At 46.5% G+C, this 27630-nt stretch overlaps 1 protein-coding gene and 1 long non-coding RNA gene across 4 annotated transcripts in view; both read right to left on the bottom strand.

The window, feature by feature from the left end:
* The window catches only part of TNFAIP8 (TNF alpha induced protein 8), a 115089-nt gene that overhangs the window by 45814 nt on the left and 41645 nt on the right, over positions 1–27630 (bottom strand). The window contains exon 1 of one of the 3 annotated variants that reach the window (XM_032335427.1): positions 17130–17258. The exons of the other annotated variants lie outside the window; for them this stretch is intronic. Coding sequence (XP_032191318.1) covers positions 17130–17142 — 13 coding nt within the window. The 5' untranslated portion in view covers positions 17143–17258. Of the gene's footprint in view, positions 1–17129; positions 17259–27630 lie in introns of those variants that run through there. 3 annotated transcript variants of the gene reach the window in all.
* Positions 1544–13442, bottom strand: LOC116585985. Its single transcript, XR_004283837.1, has 3 exons — positions 12706–13442; positions 10368–10370; positions 1544–1554 (listed from the first exon to the last, which is right to left on the bottom strand). It is a non-coding gene; the product is annotated as an uncharacterized LOC116585985 (long non-coding RNA).

Raw genomic sequence — 27630 nt, 5'->3', positions numbered from 1 at the left:
GAGGAGTGAAGAAGCTTCATTCTGGTTTCTGAAGAAAATGTGAAATCCACAAGGCAACAGAAGTCGTGCTTTCTATGTGGAATTTGGACCATACGTTGACTGCTGGTCTGAGATCCATTTGAAAGCCTAATCTGCTCCAAGTTGTCCTGATTTGCTTTTGACACTGAGTTTCTGACATGGCTATTAAATTAACATCTGTGCCAACTAGACACTGTTGAAGGGGCAAAAAGGCTGGTAGGCAGAGCTCCAGGGCCGGGCAAGCTTGCCAGGTGAAAGCAAGGCTGAAACTCAATAGACAGACTCAGCAGGTGGTAAAACTATGAACCAAAGCAGAACTTCTCCAAACAGCATTTTGTGGGGGAAAGAGAGGGCTGTTTTGTAGGTAGCACTGAAAGGCAGGGGTCCTTTTTCCATTTGAACAGGTCAGGCTGCAAAACTTCAGCCACTCAGCTTCTCCTTAAAGAAAAGCTGTAGAAATATGCAACCGTTATGATTCACTAAGTTGGAGACATCACCAAAATAACTAACTTCTCTGAGAAGCTGCTAATATGAACAAGGGTGCCTGTCTGATGAGAAAAAGCCTTAGGAAGCCCATCCATTTCCCAGAAGACACAGAAGAGAGTTGAAACTCTTCCCCTTACTCAATCTGAAATCTTCTCCAACAGACTTCTGACTACTGAACTCAGCAAAGTGCCATCATATGCCATTTAACTTTCTTAATTTTAACGACGTACAAGCAGCCCAAAAGAGAAAGAGAAAAACCGTAATCATCTAAATGCATTTGCTGGGACGCCTGGGTGGCTCAGTCAGTTAAGTGACTGCCTTCAGCTCAGATCATGATCCTGGGATCCTGGGATCCAGTCCAGCATCTGGGCTTCCCGCTTGGTGGGGAGCCTGCTTCTCCCTCTGCCTGCCGCTGCCCCTGCTTGTGCTCTCCCTCTCTCTCTCTGCCAAATAAATAAATAAAATATATAAAATAAATAAATGCAGGGGCGCCTGGGTGGCTCAGTGGGTTAAAGCCTCTGCCTTCGGCTCAGGTTATGATCCCAGGGTCCTGGGATCGAGCCCCACATTGGGCTCTCTGCTTAGCAGGGAGCCTGCTTCTTTCCCTTCCTCCTCTCTGTCTGCCTGCCTCTTTGTCTACTTGTGATCTCTGTCAAATAAATAAATAAAATCTAAAAAAATAAAAAAAAAAAATAAATGCATTTTGGGCCATTCCATATGATGAAGGGCGAGCCTGAGATGGAGCTAGGATAGACTGGTCCCTCCCCAACTCTTGTCTCTGTATGTTTTCCTCACACAGTGATCATCTCGTGCGCTGAGGGTCAATGTTGTATTGAAGGCTATATATTTTTTCCCACACCAAAGCGCCTCCAAGGACAAGCCAACTATTTCATCTAGCAACCCATTCTGATGGTCAAGGAAGGACTTAGACAGTAAGTCTTCTACTTACAGGAAAGTGCTATGTTATTCTCCAATCTGGTAACTTTCTAAGAGGCTTTCAAAAATAATATTACCCCAGGCTGTTTTGACTTTACCCATGACTCTTCTGTCCTCTTAACTGAACTGGCACCTTAGATTCTCATATGTTAGAGTGCTGTGGTCAGAAATGTTGGAACAGACTCATCAGTTTAGCTCCGAGACCTCCAAATTGTTTGCCGTGGTGCCAAGGGCAAGCTCACAGGGGTGTTGCAGGATATTTTAGATTTTTGAGGAAAACAAAGTATTATTCAACATCTCTCAGAAACTATATGAACTCCAACTTGGAGCAAGTTCACAGTGTAACACCAGATGGTGTTACATTTCGTTTAATGACATCATTTCTTTGCAAAGCTAGGCCGTTGGCAGTTGCCATGATAAAAAGCAAGTATTATATTTTACATAAGACAGGAAATTAGGGTAGTGAGATCCAACCTGATCTCAAGGTTTGAAAAGTTGTGAGTTGGGCAGTGATCCATTTATGGCCTGGCAGCCCCAAATTCACCCTTCATCACCTGCTCTGAGCAAAGAAAGATGGGACTTGGAATACATTTTTCTCTTTTGCCAGTCAGTATAATTCTAAGCTCTGTCAGTGGGGTGCACTGTAGACACATTACAGGAAGAAAAACTTTCCCTTCTTGGTTTTGGTGTGCTTTTTCAAGAAACCTCCTCAGAGATAGATTTCCTCAGCATCGTAGCAGGTGGATTTCCAGCAAGTTCTATAAGCACAGTGTTACAGCGACTTCTCTGCCATTGGATGGAGCTGTGGCGAGCCATCCTCTGTCCATTAAGGAACAAGGGGGATGCTCATTCTTGGTGCTCTATTTTGAACCCATGGTAAGTGGTTGCCACTCTAGCTTTCCCTCTTTTCCTAACAATTCTCTTCACTGGCTAGATAGTCCTCATTAAAGTTGGTATTTCTTTTGTTTTCTTTCTTGTTATTATTAATCGTGGTAAAATGCACACCACATAAAATTTGCCATCTTAATCATTTTTAAACATACAGTTCAATTGTACTAAATGCCTAACATGATTGCGCAACCCTTACCACCTCCCATTTCCAACACTCTTTTCATTTGCAAAACTGAAACTCTGTACCCATTAAACACCAACTTTCCATTCTCCCCTCCCCTCAGTCCCCAGCAACCACCATTCTACTTTCTGTCTTTGAACCTCACTACCGTAGACATCCCATATAAGTGGAATTACAGCGTATTCGAGTTTTTGTGTGTTGACTGCCATATTTATCTTCATGTCCCAAAGATTCATCCGTGGTATAGCTTGTGCCAGAATTTCCTACCTTTTTGAGGCTGAATGATAGTCTGTTGCATGTAGATATCACATATCACATTTTGTTGATTCATGGACCATTCAGTAGGCAACTGGGTAATTACCCCCTTCTGCCTCTTATGAACAATGCTGCTGCCAACAGGGGTGTGCCAAGACCTGTACAAGTCTCTGCTTTCAGTTCTTTGGGGGTCCATCCCCAGAAGGGGAATTGCTAGATCTTACAGTAATTTTCTATTTTTCACCTTTTGAGGAGCCACTTAGTATAGCGCTAGTTCATATTTATTTATATGAAACCTTCCAGTTCCCATTATCATGCTCCTGATTGGATCCTGGTTGAACCACGCAAGGCCCAGCAGGAACAACTTGTTCCACTAGTCACTGTGGTGAAGAATGAAATAAAAGCATTTTTTTAAAAAAATCTTTCAACTTATACATATCATGTTTTCCACACAGGTAGTTATTTAGACCCAAGCACTTAAGTGAAACTGTGAGGTGTTCCTTGGGTCCAAGAAAATGATGTGAAAAGAAGACAGAGACATGAAGGGGTCCATGAGTGAAGCACATTGGGAACCTTAGCTCCTGCCTATGTTTCCAGCTGTCTGGAGGGTCTGTCTGTTTTATCCTTCCAACTGAAGGAACAGACAGACCCATACCCCACCCCCACCAGGAGTGACGCACACACATAACATCTTGATTTTCTTCATGATATCAAATTATTTCTCACTTGAGGCGACAGTGGCTAGAAGCCTCCCAAGGTCTTTGGCTTAGGCTGCTCTGTCTCCCCTTATTTATTTATTTATTTTTAAATATTTTATTTGTTTATTTGACAGACAGAGATCATGAGTTAGGCAGACAGGCAGGCAGAAAGAGAGGAAGGAAAGCAGACTCCCCGCTGAGCAGAGAGCCCGATGCAGGGCTCGATCCCAGGACCCTGGAATCATGACCTGAGCCGAAGGCAGAGGCTTTAACCCACTGAGCCACCCAGGCGCCCCTCCCCTTATTTCTAATCTCACTAAATCCCACAGTCAAAATGTTTGCTTGACAGACTTTCTTCCCTCTATTCCTATGGCTGTTAGTCCATCCATCATCTCCAGCTGGTATAATCTAACGGGTTGTAAGTCAATTTCCCTCAATGAGCCCAGGGGCAGACACCTTACATGTCCACAGAAGCTAGACAGACATAGACTAATCTGTGCCTGCCACAGGTCCTGGCTGCCTCCATCGCTGCACCCAGGCAGACACAGAGATACGGAGGTGGCAGTAAGACAGTTGAAATGCTAGCTGGAGGACCACGCTCTCCCCCAGAGGACGAAGGCCACCAATTACGGATGCAGGATGTGGCCAGGGGCAAAACCATGAATGTGCACCCCCCTACAAGCAGAAATGAATGATCTGAAAAGCACTCATTCAGAAACTTCGATGCTTATTTTCATTCACTGGAAATTACTGGAAACAAACATTACAGAGAACAATGACACCTTTGCAGCTACAAGCTGCCTTGTGGGAGGAGCTGCTGCCACTGTCTATTTTTCTTCCTATGTTCCACTCATCCCCGGCTGAGATGTGTTTGTAAGGGATCAATTTAATGCATTCTTTGCCTTTGCAGGAGAGGTTTTCTTGGTGCAGCTTTGCTAGGTGGAGTTTCTTCCTTCAGACTGTGGCTCTCCCAAAACCTTGCCTGTGATTCCTCCAGAAAGCCTGCTGACACCCACGTGAACCTACACTTCCCGAGTGAACTTCTATTACATTTAAAGCTGATCATCGTGATGTTCCTTGTCTTCTGATGCAGATTTGAAAGCTCTTAAAAACACACGATTATACCTTGTGGGGTTCTCCCCACCTCTTTTTTAAGGAGAAGAAAATGTTGGATGCTTCGAGGGCACCATGGCACTAATAAAATCATTATCAGATCCGCTGGTAATATTGAATTATGACAACATGTAAGAACCATTTCCAGTTCCCCTCCCCTCCAAACTACATTACGAGGAAGTGTGTCCATAAATCTCTGTGCCCTTCAAAGAAACACAGAAAGAAAATTTGCATTACATCCCAAGAGCTGACGCTGGTGATCTGCAGCCATCCATAAATCTGTCAGGTTTACAAAAAAGTCCATCAGATAAAGAGCCAAGAAGAAAATAACTCTGACAGCTGCAAACCTTCTGTTTTTACAACAGGCACAGAATGGACGCACTTCCTTTTAACATCTTCATAAACACAGAGCCATAAGCAAAGGCAAACGTCCCCGGTAGAAGCCACTGGACTCTGGCACCTCCACACGTGCCCTCAGAACCACTACTAGGCTGGACTGAACCCAATTCCAGTTCCCCAGATGGTATTTCCAGAGCCAGCAAGGTGCTGGTGGCAGTGGCCCACCTTCAAAGAGCTGCGACCTCGCCATCCTCAGATCAGGAGTTTTGTTCCCTTTAGGTAAAGAACTAACATCTGGCATGGGGTCACAAAAATATATATACTAATAAATCCCAGATGGGGATTGCAGGCACCTCTTTACTCAAGGCATGAATGGCTCTTGGGCGATTAATAGTCTATTCATCTGGTCTCTTGGGAACGAGCTCCCCTTCAGGGACTGTTTGTGTTTATAATATACCGTGTTTTCTATTTTTTTTTTTTTTTAAAGATTGTATTTATTTGAGAGAGAGAGAAAATGCACAAATGGGGGGGAGTGGTAGACAGAGGGAGAGGAAGAAGCAGGCTCCCCGCTAAGCAGGGAGCCCCATGTGGGACTCAATCCCAGGATCCTGGGATCATGACCAGAGCCGAAGGCAGATGTCAGTTAAGACTGAGCCACCCAGGTGCCCCAATACACTGTGTTTTCTAAAGCCAATTTGGGATCCATTGTTGCACAAGACATACTGAATTTTGTCATCTGTGTGCTTAATGGATGATTATTAACCTATGAATGTAAAAAGGCAGAACCTTGGGCATCCCAAATACCCTATTATCTGGGCCAGAGGAAGGAAGCAATATTCCACTTGGCCATTGCCCCAAATTCTGAACCAGCAGCCCGGGTCAAAGCCAATGAGATTTATCTTTATATTCAGCTGTCTTAATATCATCAGGCATAGTTTATCAAGCACCTACTATGTGCTAAGTCTTGTGCTAGGCACACTTACAGAACACATCTCTATCTTACTACGTCTCAGCAAGGTGGTGCTTTCTAGTTCTTGATGTGTGTCTGCATACATTGCCACTGAGCCTCACAACAATTCCGTATGGAAAGGAATCTTGGGTTATCATTGGCTCCATTTGCTTCAGACAAGGATACTGATGCTCAGAGACATTCAGGGACTGGACCAAGGTCCCTTAGCTAGGACTGAGACTGGAAGGCGGGTCCTCTGCTCTCATTCCATGCTATTTTTCTCCTGCTATAGAGTTTTGGATTGAGCAGAGCACCAATAACTTTATCCAAGACAAATACAGCATATGCTCCATCAGAAGAGGGGTGTAGGGCAGTCAAGAGAGGTCAGACCGCAAAGCTGACTGGCAGGATCTGAGCCCAGCTGGCTTGGAGCAAGAGGGACTTTAACAGAAAGGGGAGGAAATCCAGAGAGGAACAGGCATGGCAAGGGGGAAGGGGAGGAGTCCCACCCACTTCACACCTCGGAGTCCGAGGTCTAAGCAGTGCAGCCGGTGAGGGGATGGGATCGAGCCTCTTCTATCAGATCAGTTTCCCATAGGAGTTGAGCCCTTCCCCAGAGGGCTGCTGTTTCTATAAAGCCACAGCCTTTGTTGAAAATACTTCTAACATACATTGCATAGAATATCTCTTCACCAAACAAAGGCTAAGGAACATTACTATTATTTGTTTTACACAGCAGACTATTGTTGTTGATTACACTCTTCTGTAGTACAGATGTGAACCCATTTTGGCCCACTAAACCCTGCCAAAAAAAATTGTCTTTTTTCATTGTCATTATGCCCCATCAGTAATTCCCATCCAAATTCAAGACAAAAGGAGAGGCATGTGAACAAGATTTCACCTTCTTCTCAAATGCTCCCGAAATCCCATCATAATATAGGTCTACAGAGAAGGTACAATGCTCTTAACATAGCTGAGTCATGTTTTCAGAGGTGAGAGGAGGTGGGACGCTGGGTTCTCAAATCAGTAAAGAATAGTGTATATAGTTGAAATTATCTTAAAAGTTCCTTAAATGGGGGTGCCTGGGAAGCTCAGTGGGTGAAAGCCTCTGCCTTTGGCTCAGGTCATGGTCCCAGGGTCCTGGGATGGAGCCCCGCATCGGGCTATCTGCTCCGCAGGGAGCCTGTTTCCTCCCCTCTCTCTCTGCCTGCCTCTCTGACTACTTGTGATCCCTGTCTGTCAAATAAATAAATAAAATCTTAAAAAAAAAATTCCTTAAATGGCCTAAAAAATACAGTGACTATCCACATGCTTTTGGATCTCCATCATAATTATCAGTTCCTTTAAGAATTAGTCAATGTTTCTCTAGAACTGCCCATCAAATATTCAAGTTCTCCCTCCACTGATGATAAAAATCATTAGCGCCCCCTTGCCAGACTCTTTGAACAATGTGTTTCCTGTTCTGTTAGTGCAGAGCCCTCAAACCTCATCCACTCCTTTGGGTTCATCAACAGGGAGCCATTCCTTGGCCAACAGAAGCAATGAATAGTTATTCCCTGAAAGGGGCTGAATATACATGGTCAGGATTTCTAGACACTTGCCTTCTTCCTCAGAGCCAAATATCACTTTTTTTTTTTTTTTTTTTTTAAAGATTTTAAGGGCGCCTGGGTGGCTCAGTGGATTGAGCCACTGCCTTTGGCTCAGGTCATGATCTCAGGGTCCTGGGATCGAGTCCCGCATCGGGCACCCTGCTCAGCGGGGAGCCTGCTTCCTCCTCTCTCTCTGCCTGCCTCTCTGCCTACTTGTGACCTCTCTCTGTCCAATAAATAAATAAGATCTTTAAAAAAAAAAAGATTTTATTTATTTGACAGAGAGAGAGAGTAGAAGTAGGCGGAGTGGCAGAGAGGGAGAAGCAGGCTCTCCGCTGAGCAGGGAGCCAGATACCAGGCTTGATCCCAGGACCCTGAGATCATGACCTAGGCTGAAGGCACCCGCTTAACCGACTGAGCCACCCAGGTGTCCCCAGATATCACTTTTTATCAACAGCATCTAACAACCCCTCTACATCTACTAATTGGACGTCCAAGGGACCTAGGGAGAACCGAAGCTTGATGAAGGAAGCTGGGGTTTCACTGCCTGCTCTAGAAGAAGCCACAGATAGTGCTGTTCAGATGCTGTCTTCGTTTCTATAGTACTCCAATCTGCAAATACTTATGGAACATTTACCATGTACAGGTATAAGGCAAATGGTACAGATAAAACACCACCAGTGTCTGTCCTCTCAGACCCTACTGTATAGGCAGGGGAGAGGGAAGACACTAATTAAAATATAATGTAAGTGTAAAGCAAAAAAGTACGGGGTGCTCTGAAATCGATTAGGAGCATATAAATCAGTATGTATGTAAATCAGTCCTTCCAGGGAAGGCTGCCTGGAAGAAGTGATGCCTAAGCTAAAAGGAACTGAGGTGGAGGGTGGAGAAATTAGCCAAGGAGGGGGAGATGGGGGAGAAAGGAAGGAAGAATGGTTCCTGGTAGAACTAACAGGTGAAAAAACAACCCACCAGAAAGGAAAGCTAAAGAAAAGGTCAACAGATATGATGATGAGGTGGCCACTGTCTTTTCTCGGAGAAAAGACAATTAGGTACCATGATTAGACAAAGAAGCCAAATTGCAAGGGGTTTGGGGACAGATTGCTGTTAAGGAAGTACAGAAAGAATTGTGGACTATTCCTTTATGGACTCTCACAGAAAGGGAGAAATTGAGACTATTCTGGTGAGTAAGCACTAGGAGAAGAGCACAATTTTAGCACAGCTTTAACTGAGTGGCTTTGCTGAAGGAATATTTAAATCCCCATAACTCTCCCACTGGTCAGACACAGGGGAGCTGGGCACCATCAGTCTCTTACAAAACACATCTGCAGGAATTCTCATGGACTCTGACAGGAATGTGAATAATGGAAATAAAACAGTATAAAGCAGGAACGCCCCTCCATATTCAGTGGCTGGTGGTAGTCCAATGGATCTTACCTGAAGCAGGGCCATGAAGGTGCTCTCTCTGGGGTGTCTCAAAGGCTCCTCAGACTTAAAATTATCCACTTAGCGCTACAGGAATACTTTCATTAAAGGAGCAGGACTTTTGGTTAAATGTTGTCCTATTTCCTGTTGTACCATCAAGTTCTCTGAAAAATATAAGTGTCTCTTACGGCCTGCGAATGACTCACACCTCAGCGTGTAAAGAGTCCACTGGTTTCTTGGTTCCTTCCTGGGGGGTGCAGGGGAGAGCAGGAATGCAGAAATTAACAATATGGGTATGGAGAGGCATGGAAGTGGTGGGAAAGCTTGTCCCTTTCAGATTCCTTCCTGGTCCTTGCCCCCAAGCTGTCCTAACTCAGAGAAAAGGCAAAGAGGAGTAACTATACCCAGCAGACAACCAGCAAGGCAGGAGTGTGCCTTTCCAATGTGGGAGGTTCCTTGTTTTGAGGGGCACAATTTTTTTTTTAATTTTTTAATGCTGTAAAATACTCAGAAGTGTTTTGGATGAGATTTACATCTTCCCTTCTCTAAATTGATTCAGCCTCCAAAAGTCAGCAACCAAAGGAACAATATCCATGAGGACATTATTTCTTTGGAAGCATTTCCAGTTTGTGGGTCAAAGCTAGGGTGGCCTACTTACCCCAGGGATCGCCTTGTCATCTAAGGTAAAGAGCTAAAATCCACTGAGAAGCAAAATGACAAAGGGCTCATATCTGTAACATCTGACATTTCTGAGGCTGAGCAAACGTCCGTGACAGCTGAAGTTCGCTGATTCATAGCCCAGGAATCCACACACTGGTAGCCTTAGGACTGAGTCCAGCCATGGAAGGATTTCTTGGATTGGATAAATTTTGTTTTTCATCTCAATGTCAATGCCTGGGGATGGGACCTGTTCTCTCCAAGTCAGCCCCAGGTGTCACAACCTGAACTGTTTGTAGAAAGCAATATTTTCACATTCCCGTTTTCTACCTGGTTCTAGCAGACATTTGAGTTTGGGACCTCTGGTTTATCCAGACTGACACGGAACACAAACAAACCATTTCTCTCCCATTAGGTAGAGCTCCAGAGCTGACCGTTTGGTGCTGGGTAATTGAGCAACGAGAGCACGAAAAACCGAAAAACCACAACTGTGTGCAATACCCCTTGTAATCAGACTTACCAAAACAGGAGACCAAAAAAACAACAAAAAAAAGTACAGCGAAGCTCACGGGTCCCAACATAAGCCACGTGACCACAGCTTTGAAACCATGTTTCAACAGAAGTATCGGCCAGCACTGGTCACCATCCGATCTCGCCCTGCGTCCTCGGCTCCCGCAAGACCCCTGCCATCTGGAACGTCACAGAACACAAGCCTGGCAGCCAGCATCCAAGCCAGGCCTGGCAAAGGAAACAACGCCTCTATTCAGGGGATCTGTAGTAGGCAACTAACACGCAGGTTGGAGCCTTTTGCATCCAGCCCAGAGTCAGACCAGCTGCTTGGTAGCTCCTGAGGACACCTGCAGGACGCATCGCAGAAACCGCCGTCTCCCATGTGTCTGTATGCCCTGGCCCAGGGGCACCCTGACCCTGCACCCCTCCACAGTTCCACATGATGCCTCCCATCACAGCCCGCGCGGAACCCAAGAACCAGAAGGCGAGGGCTTCAGGGAAGCTTTGCAAGTCCTCTTGTTCAATCTCAGCTCAGGCTTGCTCATCGAGGAGAGATCAGGCCCCGGAAGTTGATACGGCACGTCCAGAGCTCATCATGCAAGTGTCTTAATGGGTACTAGAACCTCCATCTCGAAGACCTCCGCTGTGGAAGCAGCCCCCTGTGATAGAGCATCATGCCTTTAAAGACGCCTGCATCCTTCTGGAGCCTAACCCAGTGTCTTGCACTGGATTTCTGCCACACCCACGGGTGCAGTCTGGCTCACTCAAGGTCATCATCAGGGTTTGGGTCAAAGCCCACCCAAAATAAAAGCCTCCTTGGCCCTGCCTGGCCTTCTGTGTGTCTAGTCCCATCACGGATGTAGCAGGAATCCTGGCTGGCTGGGAACAGGGCTCTGGAGTTTGGAATTCCATTCGCCACTCATGGAGGTCATGTACAAAGATGAATACCTACCTCTTTTCTTTCCCTTAAGATTTATTTATTTATTTGACAGAGAGAGAGGGCACAAGCAGGGGAAGCCGCACAGAGGGAGAAACAGGCACCCCGCTGAGCAAGGAGCCCGATGTGGGACTTGATCCTAGGGTCCTGGGATCATGACCTGAGACGAAGGCAGACTGAGCCACCCAGGTGCCCCAAAAGTGATTTTTCTTTGTACACTGTGCCTTTTTTTTCCCCCTCGAGCCCTTGTATGTTGCCCTAGTCCCTTCTCCTGACCTTGATGGCCATTCTCCTAGAGGGATCATCTAAAATAAACAAAATAACATCCTGTATGACTGACTGCCCCGTTTTGTTTATTCGTATGCAGTTTCAAAACAAAATCTACATTATCCAGAGTCCAGTAATATCAGTTGAAATAGATAAAATAACCAGATATGACAATTACGCTCATGTCTATAAAACATAAGGGGTATTCTTTACAGGAACAAATGGCCTCATTACATTGTCTTAAAAGAAAAACTATATTGGACTTCAGTGTTTTATGGGGACACATAATTACCATAGATGGAAGGGCTGCCTGTAATTAATTTTCTCTAGTTCTTATTCTCATTGTTCAGCGCTTACAAGACCAGGTCTATGACACTTTGGGGATGCCTTATTGACCTCTGAGAATTTCCATTCCTGATCGGCAGTGCTGTTGGGGTTCAAGGAGGGTATGTCATTGTTCTCCCTGACAGCATCTGTGTCACTGTCATGGGGTTGGGGGATGGGGCACTGGGAATCCAATATGGAGGGTTCCAGTCACTGTATTATCATATTGTGGCCAGTCATCAAATAAGAAGCAACAGGGGAAAATAAACAAAAAAGAAAATAACACAGCAAAAGGAAGTCTGTTCAGGAGACAATGGGGGCCCACTCAAGGTCCCTCCTATCCACCCTGCTTGAGGGGCAGTGTGCTATTTGAGGGAGACACGGAGTCCATCCCTAACTCTCAGGTTTACCCTGACCATTCCACCCCAGGCACAGCAATCTTAGCTTCCTTGCCATAGAGTGACTGGTTGTTGTGTATGTGTGTGTGTGTGTGTGTGTGTGTGTGTGTGTGTGTGTGTGTTTTAAGATTTTATTTATTTGTCAGAGAGAAAGAGAGAGAGCACAAACAGGGGGAGTGGCAGGCAGAGAAGAGGGAGAAGCAGGCTCCTCGCCTAGCAGGGAGTCTGATGCAGGACTCTATCCCAGGACCCTGGAATCATGATCTGAGCCAAAGGCAGGTATATGGTTAATGGACTAGACATCCAGGTATCCCCATTGACTGGTTTAGACAACCCAAACCTATGCCACTCACCACTCCCTTCTATAGCCAATAAAGTGGCTTAAGATTGGGCACTGAGACATGAAAAATTTGCTGGGACTTCTGGAAGAGGTCACTCACTCCTCTGATAGAGCTGCCAGAAGCCAGTTCTCTCTCTCTCTCCTGCTGGACAGTGTGTTGTGCACGTGAAGTTAGCACTGCCGCAGACAGTTAACCACCATGAGAGAAACTGCATTGCTGAGGATGAAACTCAACCACAGAGGGCAGATTAGAAAGAAAATGGGTTCCTGACATCACTGAGCGGCTAAACCAAATCTCATTCCAGTTATGCAAGCTAATAAAAAATTCTCTTTTGTACGAGCCGATCCAAACTGGGGTTTCTCTTTCTTGCATAATAAGAGCCGTAAGTGACAGACCATTCTGGACAGCTAATGAGGAGCACGCTAGAGGACTTCTAATCTTGCCGCCGGCTTTACCACGTGCCCAGCCCCTAAAGGACAGCAGGTAAAGGAGGCCCAGAAAACACAGGCGAACAGTACTTGCTCCCCTGTTTCCTCAAGCTGGTTGCCTAACAAAGTCAGAAGACAGCCTGGAAACCCCCTCTCCTGCAGAGTCAAGTCCTGCCTGTCTGACAGCAGTGATAGCCAAGCACAGAGACCCAAGGGCGGGAGATGCTGAGCAACCTCAGTGATACAGACAGGGCAGAGGCTCTGAGGGACAGGACGTGGGTCCTCCACTCCCAGTATGTTGCTGCCCCACCATCCCTGACGGAACCTCCTGAGGGACTCGGGATGGGAACATCCTTGTCATGAGGGGGGTTTGCCTCCCTTGCAAAAACAGCAAGACTTGAAGGCAGGAAAAAGTAAAAGCACCCCCAGGAGCGCCCACTCACCTAAAGACCCAAATGAAAGGATCCCAGAGAACTGTGCCCTCAGGCTCCAGGGAAAAATAAAGGATTCAGGTGCTGAAGGGACGATGAATTCCTGAGGATACAAATCAAAGCTGATCCTCATAGTCTGAGGTAGTGGGATTTCAGAGCTCACTTTACAAAAACACAAATGGACATATGAAATCACCTTGGTTGGCAAAAAAATAAATAAAAAGGGGCACCTGGGTGGCTCAGTTGGTTAAACGGCTGCCTTTGGCTCAGGTCATGATCCCAGGGTCTTGGGATCAAGCCCCACAATGGGCTTTCTGCTCAGCGGGGAACCTGCTTCTCCCTCTCCCTCTGCCTGCAGCTCTGCCTACTTGTGCTCTTGCTCTCTTTCTCTCTGTCAAATAAATAAATTTTTAAAAAGAAGAAAGAAAAAAGAGAGAAAGTATTATATAAACAAATGTATGTGCCAGTAAGATGATGTAGACTTCACATTACCTCTACTAGGAGCTTTGCTTTGGAAGAAAGGGAAGGAAGGAGCAAGAGAAAGTCCTGAGTTAGTTTTCTGCACAGGATGGGACCGTCCTGGTGCCAGGACCCCCTGTGACTCCATCCACAGGATCCAGGCTGTGCGTGATGGAGAGGAGACTGTGCAGGTTCTCCTGTACACAGAGCACTCGTCTGACTTTCCTCAGAAAGTGAGATTAGGGGATCTGGCTCATGTCCAGAGGACAATAGTCATAAGATCTAAAGAAGGTGGAAGGGAGGGGGTACTTGAACAGGCTCACAGTAAAGAAAGAAAATGAAGCACGTTGGGTAAAACTGTCCAGGTCCAGCTGTATTTGGTGACAGCAAGGGGTTCTCTCCTCACCTGGTGATCCTATTTTCAAATTCTTTAATTTTTTTTTAAAGATTTTATTTATTTATTTGGAGGGGGTAAGGAGAGAGAATCCGTCTCCCCATGATCCTCAGATCATGCCCTGAGCCATGGACACTTAACTGAGCCACCCAAGTGCCCCTATTTTCAAAATCATTTTAAATAACTTGCATTATTCAACCTTACTACCTCTCATGACAAGAACTGTGATCTACCCCTGTAAGCCCTAAAAATCTTGCATTTGCTATATCCAAGTAACCGCACAATGAACGTAGGGAGCCTTCATGAGACTATAGGTTTAGGGGTTTAACTGAGGGCAAAACCCAAAGAATTTACCTCCATACCAAAATGAAGGAAGGGGCTTTTTGGCAGAGGAGTCCTCTGAAAGAAGAGGTCTCCTCCTTTCTGTGTGTACGGTGGTCATCCCGAGGGAAGGACCAGGATGAACCGTCCTGACACACAGCTGTTGAGAGGACCCCACAGTGCCAGGCTATTTCAGGACCACTGCACTTACAAGCCTGAGCCTCAATGGGGTCATGCATCCTCACGGGGCCAGGCTAGGTCGGCAGGAATAACATGGGTTAGAAAGCACGTTCTCATCCCCGCTCAGGCCCCATGATGCTGACTAACCACAGACACCTGACCTGATTTCTTTGTCCTAAGTTTCATTTATCAAATGATGTTACACTAGATTAGATGGCTTCTCCTTTCATGTCAAATGTCAAATTCATTTTAACTGTCACCATGGCCCAAGCTGATCTGGCCCCTTCCCATCTCTCTGGCTCGTCTTTCCTCTGATCAGTCCCCTTGCAGTTTTGGGAACGCACTAGGACCATTCCCACCCCAGGGCCTTTGTATCTTCTTGCCCTCTGCCAGCAATGCTCCTCTCCAGAATATGCATCACCTGTCTGGCTTCCTCACACCTTTAGGAGAGACTAATATCACAATTTCTCAAACTAGTCTCACAGTCTCCTCAGTGAGGACACACAATTGCAAATCCTCCCTCCGCCTCCACCACCCACAGACATGGACGACAATACTTATCCTCCATTTTAGACATTTTTTTTTTTCCTCCCTTGCACTTACTTAACAGAATCCCACCTATTCTGTTTTTTACTTCTTTGTTTATTGTCCATCTTTCCCACTAGAATGTCAGTGCTCCAAGGGCACGGATTTCTTGAGTTCCTTATTTTAGTTCTTTATTTTTTTTTTTTCTTATGAGCAGGGCTCTCTATCTTCTCTTACTCTGGTATATCCCCAGCACCCGGAAGAGAGCCTGAGAGGTAACAGGAACTCAGGAAGTTTTGCTGAATGGATGCAGACACAGATGGATGCAAGGGGGGGGATGGGTGGGGGTACAGCCCTCTACAGCGTCTTCCAGCTCTGAGGTCTGTGCGCTGTGGTGCTTCTCGTGGGAGGGCTCTCCTCCACCACCACTGTACCAGGATGGACTCCACGACCTCCAAACATTGTCTGTGAGAAATGCTTTCTATTGGGATTCAGTTCTATTTTCTAGAGTCAAAATTAATATCATTTGGGGGGCACACAATTACATCCATCTCCCCTAATTCCTTATGTAAAATTCCTAGGGAAAACAGAAGTGAGCTTCCCTACCGCTAAGATACCACATTATTTAACCTCAAGTGAAAAGAGGTTAGCAGGTGCATTTCCGCCGGCTCCACTAGATGGCAACATGGTCAGCGTCCACAGGTATCCAGGCGTGAAATTTACTAGCAACACATGCAGGAGAGCAGCTCCCACAAGCCTCTCCTGTCCTCCTCCACACACAGCCCTGGCCTCTTCTCCCCTGGTAGCCTGGTGATTTTCAACCACTAATTTACAATCTGTTCTCATATGGTTCACGCTTACTCACTGAATACAGCTGACTTACCACTCCAGCCTTGGAAGCTTTGTGTATGTTGCTTCCTTCTGCCCAAGTGCAATACTTACCTCCTTTTGAAACTCCCTCTCTTGCCCCCCCCCACCCCCACCCAAACTCACTTCTTCCAGGAAACCTTCCCAACCAAACCTGGCTCTGATCCCAACTGCACGGATGTCGTGAGCTACAGTCACAGGCATATAGCCATTTTCATATATTTGATAGAAGGTGCCTGGATACATATGTAAAGAAAGCAGACAGAGAATCACACACACACAGCTCTAGGCATCTGGTGAGCAAATGTACATTTACCATAAATGATGTGCAGGTGACCACTTTCCATACCAAAAAAAAAAAAGAAGAAGAAGAAGAAGAAGTCATGGCTCTAGGAAATTGCATTGGCTGCCAAGGTTCAATTAATGGGCTAAGAAACTAGATATACTGATGCTTAGCTACGTCTTCCAGTTCCTAACCCCCTCCTTGTATTCAGCCGAAGCTCCAGAAAGTCTTTTGAGCAAACAAATTTTAGAGGAACTTCAACAAATATCTGGCATAGAGTTGAAAAAGTGTGCAAAATCCTTACATAACTTTAAGGGCTATTTAAATTGTTTTATTTCCATGCTCAAGAAGTTTTCCAATTTACCTCAAAAATGAAACTGAGTCTACTTGTAGAAGCTTTAACTATGGCTGAAAACAAGCCCAAGACATGTTTTAAAAGTACAAAGGCCCATATACCTGTTGAGTGAAACTGTTTATTGGCTGTTAGAGAGAACAGTATTCTGACCAACATCTATACAACAGGAGACGAAAAATAAAATGTCCCTGTGTTCACAGGTCACTGCCAGACGTGCCGGGACCCAGAGACATCTCACAGTTAACAAAGACATGGGAAATGTAAAAAGGAGAAACTTTAAGTGAAACAGCTCTCCAATCTTACCAGAGTCCCATTTCTGAAGCATTTTGATCCTTCATTTGTTTACAGAGAAACAATCGACATGCACATTTCAGATGCCATTTTTTCCACCCACCCTATTCTACCTCCCTCAGCTTAACGCCAGGTCCCCACACCCAGTCACAGAAAAAGAAAAGCGGTGATTTGTTTGACACAACCACTTTAAAGCCGTGACCAAATGTTACTCCCTTGCAGACAGCAACACCGTGTCACTGAGTCATTGGAACGTGAGTCTGAGGGCCATTCGAACTCACCGAGTTTCAGCATTTTTCCCCCGTCCTCAGTCAGGAGGACAGCTTTGGGTTGTTGTCTTGGTTGTCACACAGCCAGGAGGAATGGACACGGCCACTTTGTTGATACCGATTCTATGGTAACTGTGTCGCCTTCAGGAAGAAGTCAATCTTCCCCGAGAATAATTCCCAAGAATTTATACCATCCTGAAAAAAAAAATCCACCGTACGCTTCACGAGCACACAGAAGACACCGGTCAAGAGTCACTTTAAAAGTTGTCTTGCTTGTTATTCTGGGAGCTGGGTTTCGTCACCTGTAGTGGAATGCATTAGGTAGCCTTTAATTGTGAATCCAGAGAGGTCCCCATTTCCACAATGGGGAGAGCCCGCACTTGCCGCCTGTAAGTGCCGCCTGTAAATGCTCCACAGAAACACAGGGATTACCTGTGATTGGCGAACAGGAGATGTTTTCAAAATCAAGCAGAAACAGGAAGTCTTAACGTTTCAACATGTTAGAAAAGAGGAGCCGATACTTAAAAAAAAAAAAAAAAGGAGCAGCTCCAATCATAGATGCTGCCTGGGGGAAAAAAAATCAAAAAAGCTCTTCATTCCTACCTGGCCAGTATAAACATGAATGTCTATTAATAGTAACTACTGCTCAGAGGTATTCTTGTTCTCAGGAGAAGCAGAGAACAGAGTTTGGACAATGTTGTGACTAAAAACCATTAGCCTTTCACTTCTGAAAAGAGTGTAAAGTCTTTATAAAGAATGTGACTGTATCCAGGCATACACAATACACCCAGGTCCTTATAGAAGGATCTATGTGCATATATGATCCAATTATCTCTTCAGATGCTTGTTGATTTGCCTGAGCATTTGGCAGTCATCGGCACCCACAAACTGTTCCCTTATCCATCCCCACCGGGCAAGCTTCTACCAGTCCGGCAAGGACCACTTCCACAGGCACTGCCTCTGTGAAGACCTTGAGTGTCCCAACCAGCTAGATAAGATCTCACCTTCTTCCTTTAGCCCCCCTGGCACCTCCCTTGAACCTCCCTGGAAAGACTTTCTGGGTACCTATCACAGCTGTCCATAAATGACCTTTACTGGCCTATCCGTCTTATCCCAAACTACACAGTAAGTTTCTTGACTTTATTTTTATTCTCTGTAGCAATGATACTGTCCTAAGGCTACCAAGTATGTGGCAAGAAAAGATACCAAGTAGAAAGCAAAGGACAAATACTCTGGAGTCCGTCCTGGTTCACATTCCAGCGACACCACTTCCTGGTTTTATAAAATTGCAAATTATGTCACCTCTCTGAGCAATTTTATTCTCTAGACAATTGCGAATAGCACCATCATCGGCCTCATAGAATTGCTGTCAGGATGTGAAGGGGACAACGGGAAGCAAATTACACCTTGCCTGATGCACATGGCAGGCTCAAGGAGCAATGAGCATTACTGTCGATCTGAATTATAAACCAAATGCCTACTACTTATTCTGGGAGAAGATGGAAAGAGACACCAGATACACATCAATTTACAGATATGTTATCATTTCTTATGGTCTTCAGACTACATTATTGTGTGACTGACTCATGGCGGTTTGAAGCTTACACCCGAGAAAGCATCCTTCCGCATTCCCTGTGTGATGTCCCCAAATTCTCCCTGGCCCCTTCGTGCTGTGACAATCCCATCAGAGACTAAAGGTCATAGGAGCTGCTGAGAGACTACATGCCTCCTCTTGGAAGGACAAGATTCTGAATCCTATGACTTTGCGAACCCTAACCCATTGGCTGGAGGGGCTGGAGCTACACTGTGTAGACCTGGGAAGGGAAGAATGAAGGAGGCGGCCTACAGCATCACAGAAAACTGTCGCCAACATGGCAGCATGGCCTTCGCACACGCTCCAGACCTCGTGGCCTGGCAGGGCCCTTGCACACACTCCAGGCCTTGTGGTCTGGTGACCGAGGCACCGGTCCAGATTTAACTTTGCTATGGCATGCAGAAATGCAGCTGGCTATCTTTTCTGGGGAGCACAGCTCAGCACCCCAATCCCCCAATCCCCCACTTCTGACACTGCTAATGATTAGAAGCCATCTTCTATGGTATTTCTTCACCATCTGCTGGAAACCACTCGACTCTGGAACACCAGAGTCTTCTCGTCCATGTACATGTGCTCCAGGTTATCTAGGCACTGTCACTAATATCATCTCACGGTCCCCACACCCAGGGCAAGTGGGTGGCCATCCCAGTTTCCACAAACACTGGCAGAGCCAACAGGACATTGCAAGCCCTGCCCTCCCAGAACTACCTCCTGGGCGCACACTCTCTCTGGCCTAGTTTCATCAACTGTGTATCACGTACCTCAAGAAAAATACTGCCTGACAGTTACCCACATCCTTATCGGCTGCACATTCAACAAAATCACCACAACAATCATGAATTTTGTGCCTGCATGAGAAAGATACCTGCATCTGTGTACTTTATCTGATTTTATAGCCTTAGAGACAGAACTAGAGATGGCTTCAAAACACCTTGACCTTCCCGCCCTGGCATTTCCAAGATGCTTCCTAGTCCCTGGGGTACGCTGCCCCGGCCACCAAGAAGAGGGATGATCCTCCTCCCCTTTGGGTCTCTCCAGACCTCCTCTCCTCTGTTTCCTCCAGCCACCTCAACTCTTTCAGTGGCCTCCCCAAAACCATGGCCCCCACCACAGCCTCTTCCTCAACTGGAGTTGCTTCTCTGTGTCCCTCTGTTCTTCTTCTTCTTTTTTTTTTTTAAGATTTTGTTTATTTATTTGACAGAGATCACAAGTAGGCAGAGAGGCAGGCAGGCAGAGAGAGAGGTGGAAGCAGGTTCCCTGCTGAGCAGAGAGCCCCATGTGGGGCCCGTTCCCAGGACCCTGGGATCACAACCTGAGCCAAAAGCAGAGGTTTTAACCCACTGAGCCACCCAGGTGCCCCTCTCTGCTCTTCTTCAAGGACGAAGAAGTCATGGGCAGAGCAGAGAAGAAAGTGGGCCGACTGGGAATCATTCCAGAAGAATCAGTGCCTGAGTTTGGCAAGGTGCTCCAGAAGATCTCACAGATGCTGCCCCAGAGACAGCAGGTGGTCAGACCCACCCTCTCTCACCAGGGAGGCTCGGTGTTGGCAGAGAAGCACATGGTTCGTGCCCAGACCTGGGTGGGAAAATCCCACTGGTGTCAGGCACCCTCTCGATCCCAGGAAACATGCATGATGCTCTCCCCACATTCATTCAGTCCTCACTGAAACCCCGGGAGGTGCACGCCGTGATTCCCAGGTTACAGGTGATAAGCATGACTTCCGCATACCTAAGGCACCTGCTCAGTGCAAATGCCAGCCTAGGAACCCAGGTCTGGCTTGCCCTGACCCTGTTGGCTTTCCTCTCTTCATATCATATTCACCAGTGTCCTTGGCTGACCAGACAGAAAGCACCAACAGCCCAAGTGTCTAGAAAATAAAAGGAACACCTGGCAACCCACCTTTCAAAGCCAGGAGAGCAGTGGGTGAGACAGTGAGTTGGAGCCCGGGGTGGGTGGAGGGCTGGCCAGCGCTGGCATCAGAGACAGGACTTGGGGCGGCGGCGGGGACGTGACTTCTCAGATCTGTTCCCGTGTCAGCTGCTGTTCTCAGCCTCCCCCGAAAACGGGCTGCACAAATTAATAAGCATGGGGATGGCAGACCTTTCTATCATATCGTATGTGTTTCTAAGTTTCAAGCATAAATTTTATACAATGCGACTCAGAGCCCCTCCCCCCACCAGACAGGACCATCTTCCCCCTTTCTTTCTTTTTTTAAATTTTTTTATTTTTTTTATAAGTTTTTTTTTTTTTAAGAATTTATTTATTTATTTGACAGAGAGAGATCACAAGTAGGCAGAGAGGCAGGCAGAGAGAGAGGAGGAAGCAGGCTCCCTGCTGAGCAGAGAGCCCGATGCGATGCGGGACTCGATCCCAGGACCCCGAGATCATGACCTGAGCCGAAGGCAGCGGCTTAACCCACTGAGCCACCCAGGCGCCCCCCCCCTTTCTTTCTTAAAATTCACATAACCTCAGTGTTGGCAGGATCTCAGATATCCAACCTTGTTGCACAAGTAAGGGAAATAAAGTAGCTCAAGGAAGCCCAAAGTGTGCCCCAAATCACATTGCTAGCTGGTGAAACCGTGCAGCTGCAGTGATGACCAGATCCCAGAAGGAGCATTTATGTCTGTCTTCCTCAGACACAGGCTCCAAGCTCTCTTCACACCCGCACCACCAATGAAAACACTAGATCAGCATTTATAAGGCAAAAAACACAAAACCACCGAGCATCTGCTCTAATAAATATGCTGGCACTCGAAATGTGGTTTACTTTCTGCTGAACTGAATATAAATGGAATCCTGACACTTTCTAGCATTCTTCCATTGCAAACCTCCCTGTGAAACCGAGTGTAAGCCCGAGCGAGGGAACACTAAACTAATTAAACTTTCCATTTGCCAAGAAAAACTCTCCAATTGCACAGTCAATTTCTCTATAAATTTCTAGAATTTCTAGTTAATATACAACATATGATATTTCCCAAGCTGAATTCCTCCGCATCCCTCCCCTGCCAAAGCCCATTATTCTTCTCTGTGTTTTAACCTCTCTGGCTTCCACTACCACCCTGTCCGTGGTCACTGTGGATTCCTCTCCCGGCCTGGATGGTCATTCATTCACCAAGTCTCACCGCCTGCCTGCTGTGCTTCCGCTGTTCTCCTTCTCATTTGGATTCTGTGAAACCCTTCCCTTTAGAGGTGGCACAAAGTGGTTTCTTGAAAAGACAACTTTCCAGGGAATGCCAGCAAGCTGTTCTACTGGTTCTTCCTTCTTTAGAGGATAGAAAGCTTTGTCGAAATGCAGGGTTTTGGCTTTTTTTTTTTAAAGATTTTATTTATTTGCCAGAGAGAGAGAGAGAGAAACACAGGGAAGGGGAGCAGCAGAGGCAGAGGGAGAAACAGGCTCCCCATTGACCAGGGAGCCCAGTGCAGGGCTCGAAACCAGGACCCTGAGATCATGACCTGAGCCAAAGGCAGACGCTTAACTGACTGAGCCACCCAGATGTCCCTGTCATTATGGTTATTTCCAAACCTAAAGTAAAAAAAAAAAAAAAAGCAAAGCAAAACAAAACAAAAACCCCAAAACATAACTTTCTGAAACTTTTCTGTTTAGAGAATCACCAGAAACTACAGCATATCTTGAGTAAAGTTTCTCAGATTTTTCTCTTCAGGAAAAACACCTATCAGGTTTGACCATTTGCAGGGAGGCTTCTCTAGGGCCCCGTATCTCACCCTCCCATTAGTCATGCAGACCGGAAACCTCAGTGTCACTGTGGCCCCTTGCTCCCCCTGCCCGCCCCCAAACCCTCCTGTTTCCCCACCTCTGAAATGCCCCTTCTGCCTCCCTCATCACTAACCTCCAGCCAGGCTGCATCCTCGGGCTGGAGCGGCTCCTTCCACTTAGCTGCTCTCCCAGGACATTGTCCCAAAGTGTGACTCTGTCACCTAACACCACCATCTGTGCCTAGATCCGAGTTTAAAACAGGCTTCCACATCCTCATTCACATGCCATCCTCTGCACGGGACTCAGGGTACCCCCCAGTCCCGGCCACAGCCAGCTTCCCACTGTCCTCCCTCTGGACCTCCGCTCACCCGCACTCCCCGGCCTCTCATGTCCTTTCCACAATTCTCAGTCACAGACCACAGCCAGTGTCCTGAGGCTCAGCTCACACGAGGCCGGCAGGATGCTGGTAGCCAGAGACCAGCTCCCACTCTTGACTCCCTATGCCGCTTGGAAGCTTTTGCCTAGCATTTAGCACATTTTGCTCCACACGACAGCCACTGTTGTCCCCATTTCCTCCTCTGTACTCCACTGTACCCTCGCAGATGACAGGGAGGCTGCTCCATTCATTTGACAGCCTCTACCTGTATTTATCCAGTACCTACTGCATGCTCGGTACTGATTTAGACGCCGGAACAGAGTGTGAAGGAAAATACACAAGGTTGCCTGAGCTATGAAATTAACATTCGATGGGCGAAAGAGACAGCACCCAACAAAACATAAATAATTGAAGGACAGATGGTGAGAGGTGCCAGACTGGAAATGAACAGGGAACAGTGACGGAGCCCACTCTGGCAGAGGTGGCAAAGGAGTGTGCCAAGAGCCAGAGGAAAAGCAGGCCAGGCGGTGGGAGGAACAGGTGCACCAGCCCAAGACGGGACAACTCAGCACGCTCCAGGGAAAGGAGCAGAAAGGGGGCCGGTGGGGCTGCATGCTGGAAGCACAGGGAAGAAGGGTGTGAGAAGCAGATGGGAGTCAGGCAAAGGCCAGAACAGATAGTGCCATATGGGACATGGTGAGAGGTCTATATGGTGAGAATGTGAAACAGGACCAATGTCTGGAAGGCAGAGTGGCAGGGAAGATCAAAACCTGAAAACTCTACATGTCCTTTGAACCACTTCCAGGAATACATCCAATGAAACAGGGACAAGTGTGGGCAGCTGTAGTCCAAGGGAGTTGTGTCGTGTTCTTATAATCATGCCGGAGACTGAAAGCAGCCCGAGTATCCGCCTGGGGGATGGGCTAAGTGAATTATAGCACGTCCATATCATGGCATGTGATACAGTCTTTCAAACTGATCATGCCAAGTAATTAATAACAAGAGAACTCTTCGCAAAGCCTACAAAGCAACAGATAAAAGAAATTTTATTAAGTATCATATAATTTTTGTAGAGAAAAACTAGAGGTGTACATAAAAAGCCTGGAGTGATATTCTCCAAAGTTTTTTCCTGGGTGGTGAAATTAAGGAGTACCTCCCCCCGCCACCACCATTTTTCATTCTTTTGGTTAAATGACAGTTGATAAATAAACTAGACAAGCATGTGATACTTGCGTAATAAACAACAACAAAAAGAAAGATTTTAAAAACCTTTGAGTAACAAGAAGGCATAGCAGGTTAGGTATCCTAGGAGATCAAAAAATAAATAGAGGTGGCTGATCCAAAGATGGGCCAGGGCAAGCTTCTGTCTTTTCAGGGAATCTTCAAAGCCAAACAGAAAAACAAACCATAAAAACTCCCAAGAACTCAGGGCAGGAAGTGTGTCATTCCCTTCTTGTTATCCCTCTGACTCAGCACTGACTGTTGGCCCTTCTAAGCCTCGTCATGAAGAGGTTACAGATAGGAGTTTGAAGATGACAGAGCTGTGGAAACCTCACCCAGGAGCTCCCAGCCCTGCGGGAGATGTCTGAAACACAGACCCAAATCTTCCAAAGGGGAAAAAAAACCCTTCCCCATTCTCCTTTAGATTCATGACAGGGGAGACCGAGATATTCCTCAGTATATCCCTACAGGTTAAACACGATTTAAGTTCCTGTCTGTTCCTTTTAATCAGATCAGCTGCAGATAAGACACAAGCACGCTGCCAGTGGTGTTCCAGACTCCTTCCCAAACAGGTTTGAAAATGCAATCAACAGTTCGGACAAGTTCCGGCACGTTTCAGCGCACTCGGATCCTGGCTTACGCATGCCCACAGCAAAAAAACTCACTGCAGAGGCTCACACCACTACCAATCTACACCCTCCCCACCCCCCTGCCTTCCTGGGTCATGAGGGTGGTTTGCTTCCTCTGCACTATTTGGCCAGTCTCCCAAGCTCAGCCCTCCACTGCCATTCAAAGAGCACAGCCAGCAAATGATTTGCTAGCAGACGTCATATACTTCTTTTAGTTTTTGTTTTTGTTTTTAAATAACCCCCTGGAAACTACAGAGCTGAGAGAAACCCATATGCAGAACTATTCGACAAAACATAAATTTTCAGCTCTGGAAACCCTTCAGTTTGTAAGGCAAGGTAAATCAGAATCGGAACATGGTGACGATTACCATTCAGAGCTCCTGCCCTCCCACATTTAGTTAACGAATATTTATTGAGGTCTTACTGCCTTGTGGTAGCCCTGAAGATTCATGATAAACAAGGAGCCAGAGGTGTACATGTGCATATAATCGGGTGATGGCACGGGGGATGTGGAAGGAGGGAGGCAGACACTTTCAAGAAATTCCAACATGTCCAGCCCGCTGAGAACAGGTTATTAGGATCCTGCCTCTAAGGGCTGTTTAAAAGTTAAGACTTAATTAGAACTCCAGTACAGTATCTTAGGCAGAGGATGACACCATGAGATAGGCATTTGATGAAGACCAATGATAGCACAGGAAGCCAGACTGCTGTGGGGGTGGGATTGGGGGGACATCCCATCCACCCTTAAAGTAATCTAGATAAGAGGTGATGGAGGTGGCTTGATCTTGGTCGGTGGCAGTAGACAGTGACAAGCAGCGTGCAGATTCTACAGCTATTTCATATTGGCAATACTGATCACAGTGACATGGGATGGGGCGTAGGGATGAGGTAGAGGGAGATGCCTTGTAGATTTTGGGATCGTCAATTGCATGATTCACTGGGAGGAGACTGGAAGAGAGGGCAAGTTCACCTCACTGCACAGTGAAATTGAGTTGCCTGTGGGACAGCAGCTGGACATGCAGGTCTAGAACCTGGACAAGAGATTGGGCTTGAAATATAAATTTAGACGTCGCTGTCAGGGAGGAAATATGGAGGCTCAGGAATGAGTAGGAAGAGAGTGGAATCAGAAGAACAGCAGAAAAGTCAGACCAACGCCAACATTTGAAGGGACAAACAAGAGGGACGGGGGCTGCAAAGGAGATGAAAGGGAACTGAGAAAGAAGCAAGAAGATAACCAGGAGAGCAGGTCATCAAGGAAGATGAATAGAACTTGTTATTGGATTTGCTGTGTAGCCCCGAGGGGAGGAGGAGAGAAACTCATGTTCACCTAGGCTTTGGGATTAAAAACTGTGTATCCCATGTGCTGACTCAGAGGGGCAAATACAGGGGAGAAGCAGGTGTGGGGGGCCAGCGAGAGGGGGGGAAATGAACATTCCATCTCTAGGGGAAGTGTAAAACAGACAACAGCATAAATGAGCATGGGATCTAGGAAAGATGGATTAGGAGTCATTAGCTGGTATTCAGTATTGATTCCATGGGACTAGATAAAATCATCGAAACTCTCAATCCTGGCCACCCAGTAGTAGAGTCAGGTAACAAAAACAAACAAGTGAAACAACATTTTAACAACAGATGTTCATGGTCTTCCCTGGGGAGTCTAGATTCATTAAAGAGGGCCTACCCACCCCTGCATTTTTTGCAGACCAAGCCAGGTTAAGAATCATTGCCCAGGGCACCTGGGTGGCTCAGTTGGTTAAGCAACTGCCTTCGGCTAAGGTCATGATCCTGGAGTCCCAGGATCAAGTCCCACAGCAGGCCCTCTGCTTATCAGGGAGCCGGCTTCTCCCTCTGCCCCTCGCCCCGTTCATGCTCTCTCTCTCTCTCTCTCTCTCAAATAAATAAAATCTTAAAAATAAATAAATAAATAAATAAATAAATAAATAAATCATTGCCCAGAGTGTGGAGAGGAGCCAAGGATGGAGCTAGGGCCCCTCAGAATGTAGAGAGCCTCCATAGGGGAGATTACTAATATAGGTGGAAAAGAGGAAGCGAAATCAAGAAGGCATTTTAAGAAGCGGGAGGGATGGAAGATGCTGAATATGGCGGAGGCTCTTGAGGATGGAAAAGTGGCCATGGGATTGACTAAAAAGGAGGTCTCTGGTTTTGGAGAGTGGTGGGGAGAGAAGGGACACCGAGAAGGGGAGACTGTATGCAGACACAACTCTTTTGGGGTTTTTGCTACACTGGAAAAGCAGGGCAGGAGCCAGGAGGCTACTTTGGGGTGAGGAATTTTGCTTGTCATTTGCCTTTCCAGGCAGTGGATGAAAAGGCACTGATGCTGATGAGGGTGTTCCTAAGTGAAGAAAGCAGCTGATGTAGAAGAGGAGGGGGGATAATTGCAGGAGGGCTTCTAGAAGCCAGAGATTTAAAAAAAACCATTAGGCAGCCTGAACTCTTGAATCTGAAAGGCCCCTTCAAAGGCTGTGTCTTCACTCTTCACTTTTTGGGGGATGCAATAGGTCCTAAAAATTGCAGAACAGCTAGGCTGGAAAGGACTTTAAAGAGCATCTGGTCACATGCTCCTTCCAGGTCCACTTCTCACATTCCTGTGTCCTGTCCCATTCATGGTCTTCCTGATGACCCCCATTGGAAGGGAATTCCTAGAGTTCTTCACTCCATCCACCCCTACCTACCCTTCACCAGCCCATGGTGCATGAACTCTTTGGACACTTCTGAAATGAGCTAGAATCTGTTTTCCCACAGTTCGATCCACTGGCTCTGGTTACATGCCTTCAAGATACACAAAAGTTGTCTGCTCGCTTCTATGCCTTTCAAACATTTTCAGCTACAAACTCTCACCCCACCCTTTGCATCCTTTATTCCCTAAGCCAAATCAGTTCCTTTTACATACATGGACAAACAGGTCCTTGTTCTAGGAAATATCTAGATAGGGGCTACCAATTGACCTAGTTGGTCTT

This window comes from Mustela erminea, chromosome 3 (genome assembly GCF_009829155.1).
Source record: "Mustela erminea isolate mMusErm1 chromosome 3, mMusErm1.Pri, whole genome shotgun sequence".
Classification (NCBI taxonomy): Eukaryota; Metazoa; Chordata; class Mammalia; order Carnivora; family Mustelidae; genus Mustela; species Mustela erminea.
The sequence above is the reverse complement of the archived record's forward strand: the minus strand, read 5'-3'. Positions and strand labels throughout refer to the sequence as shown.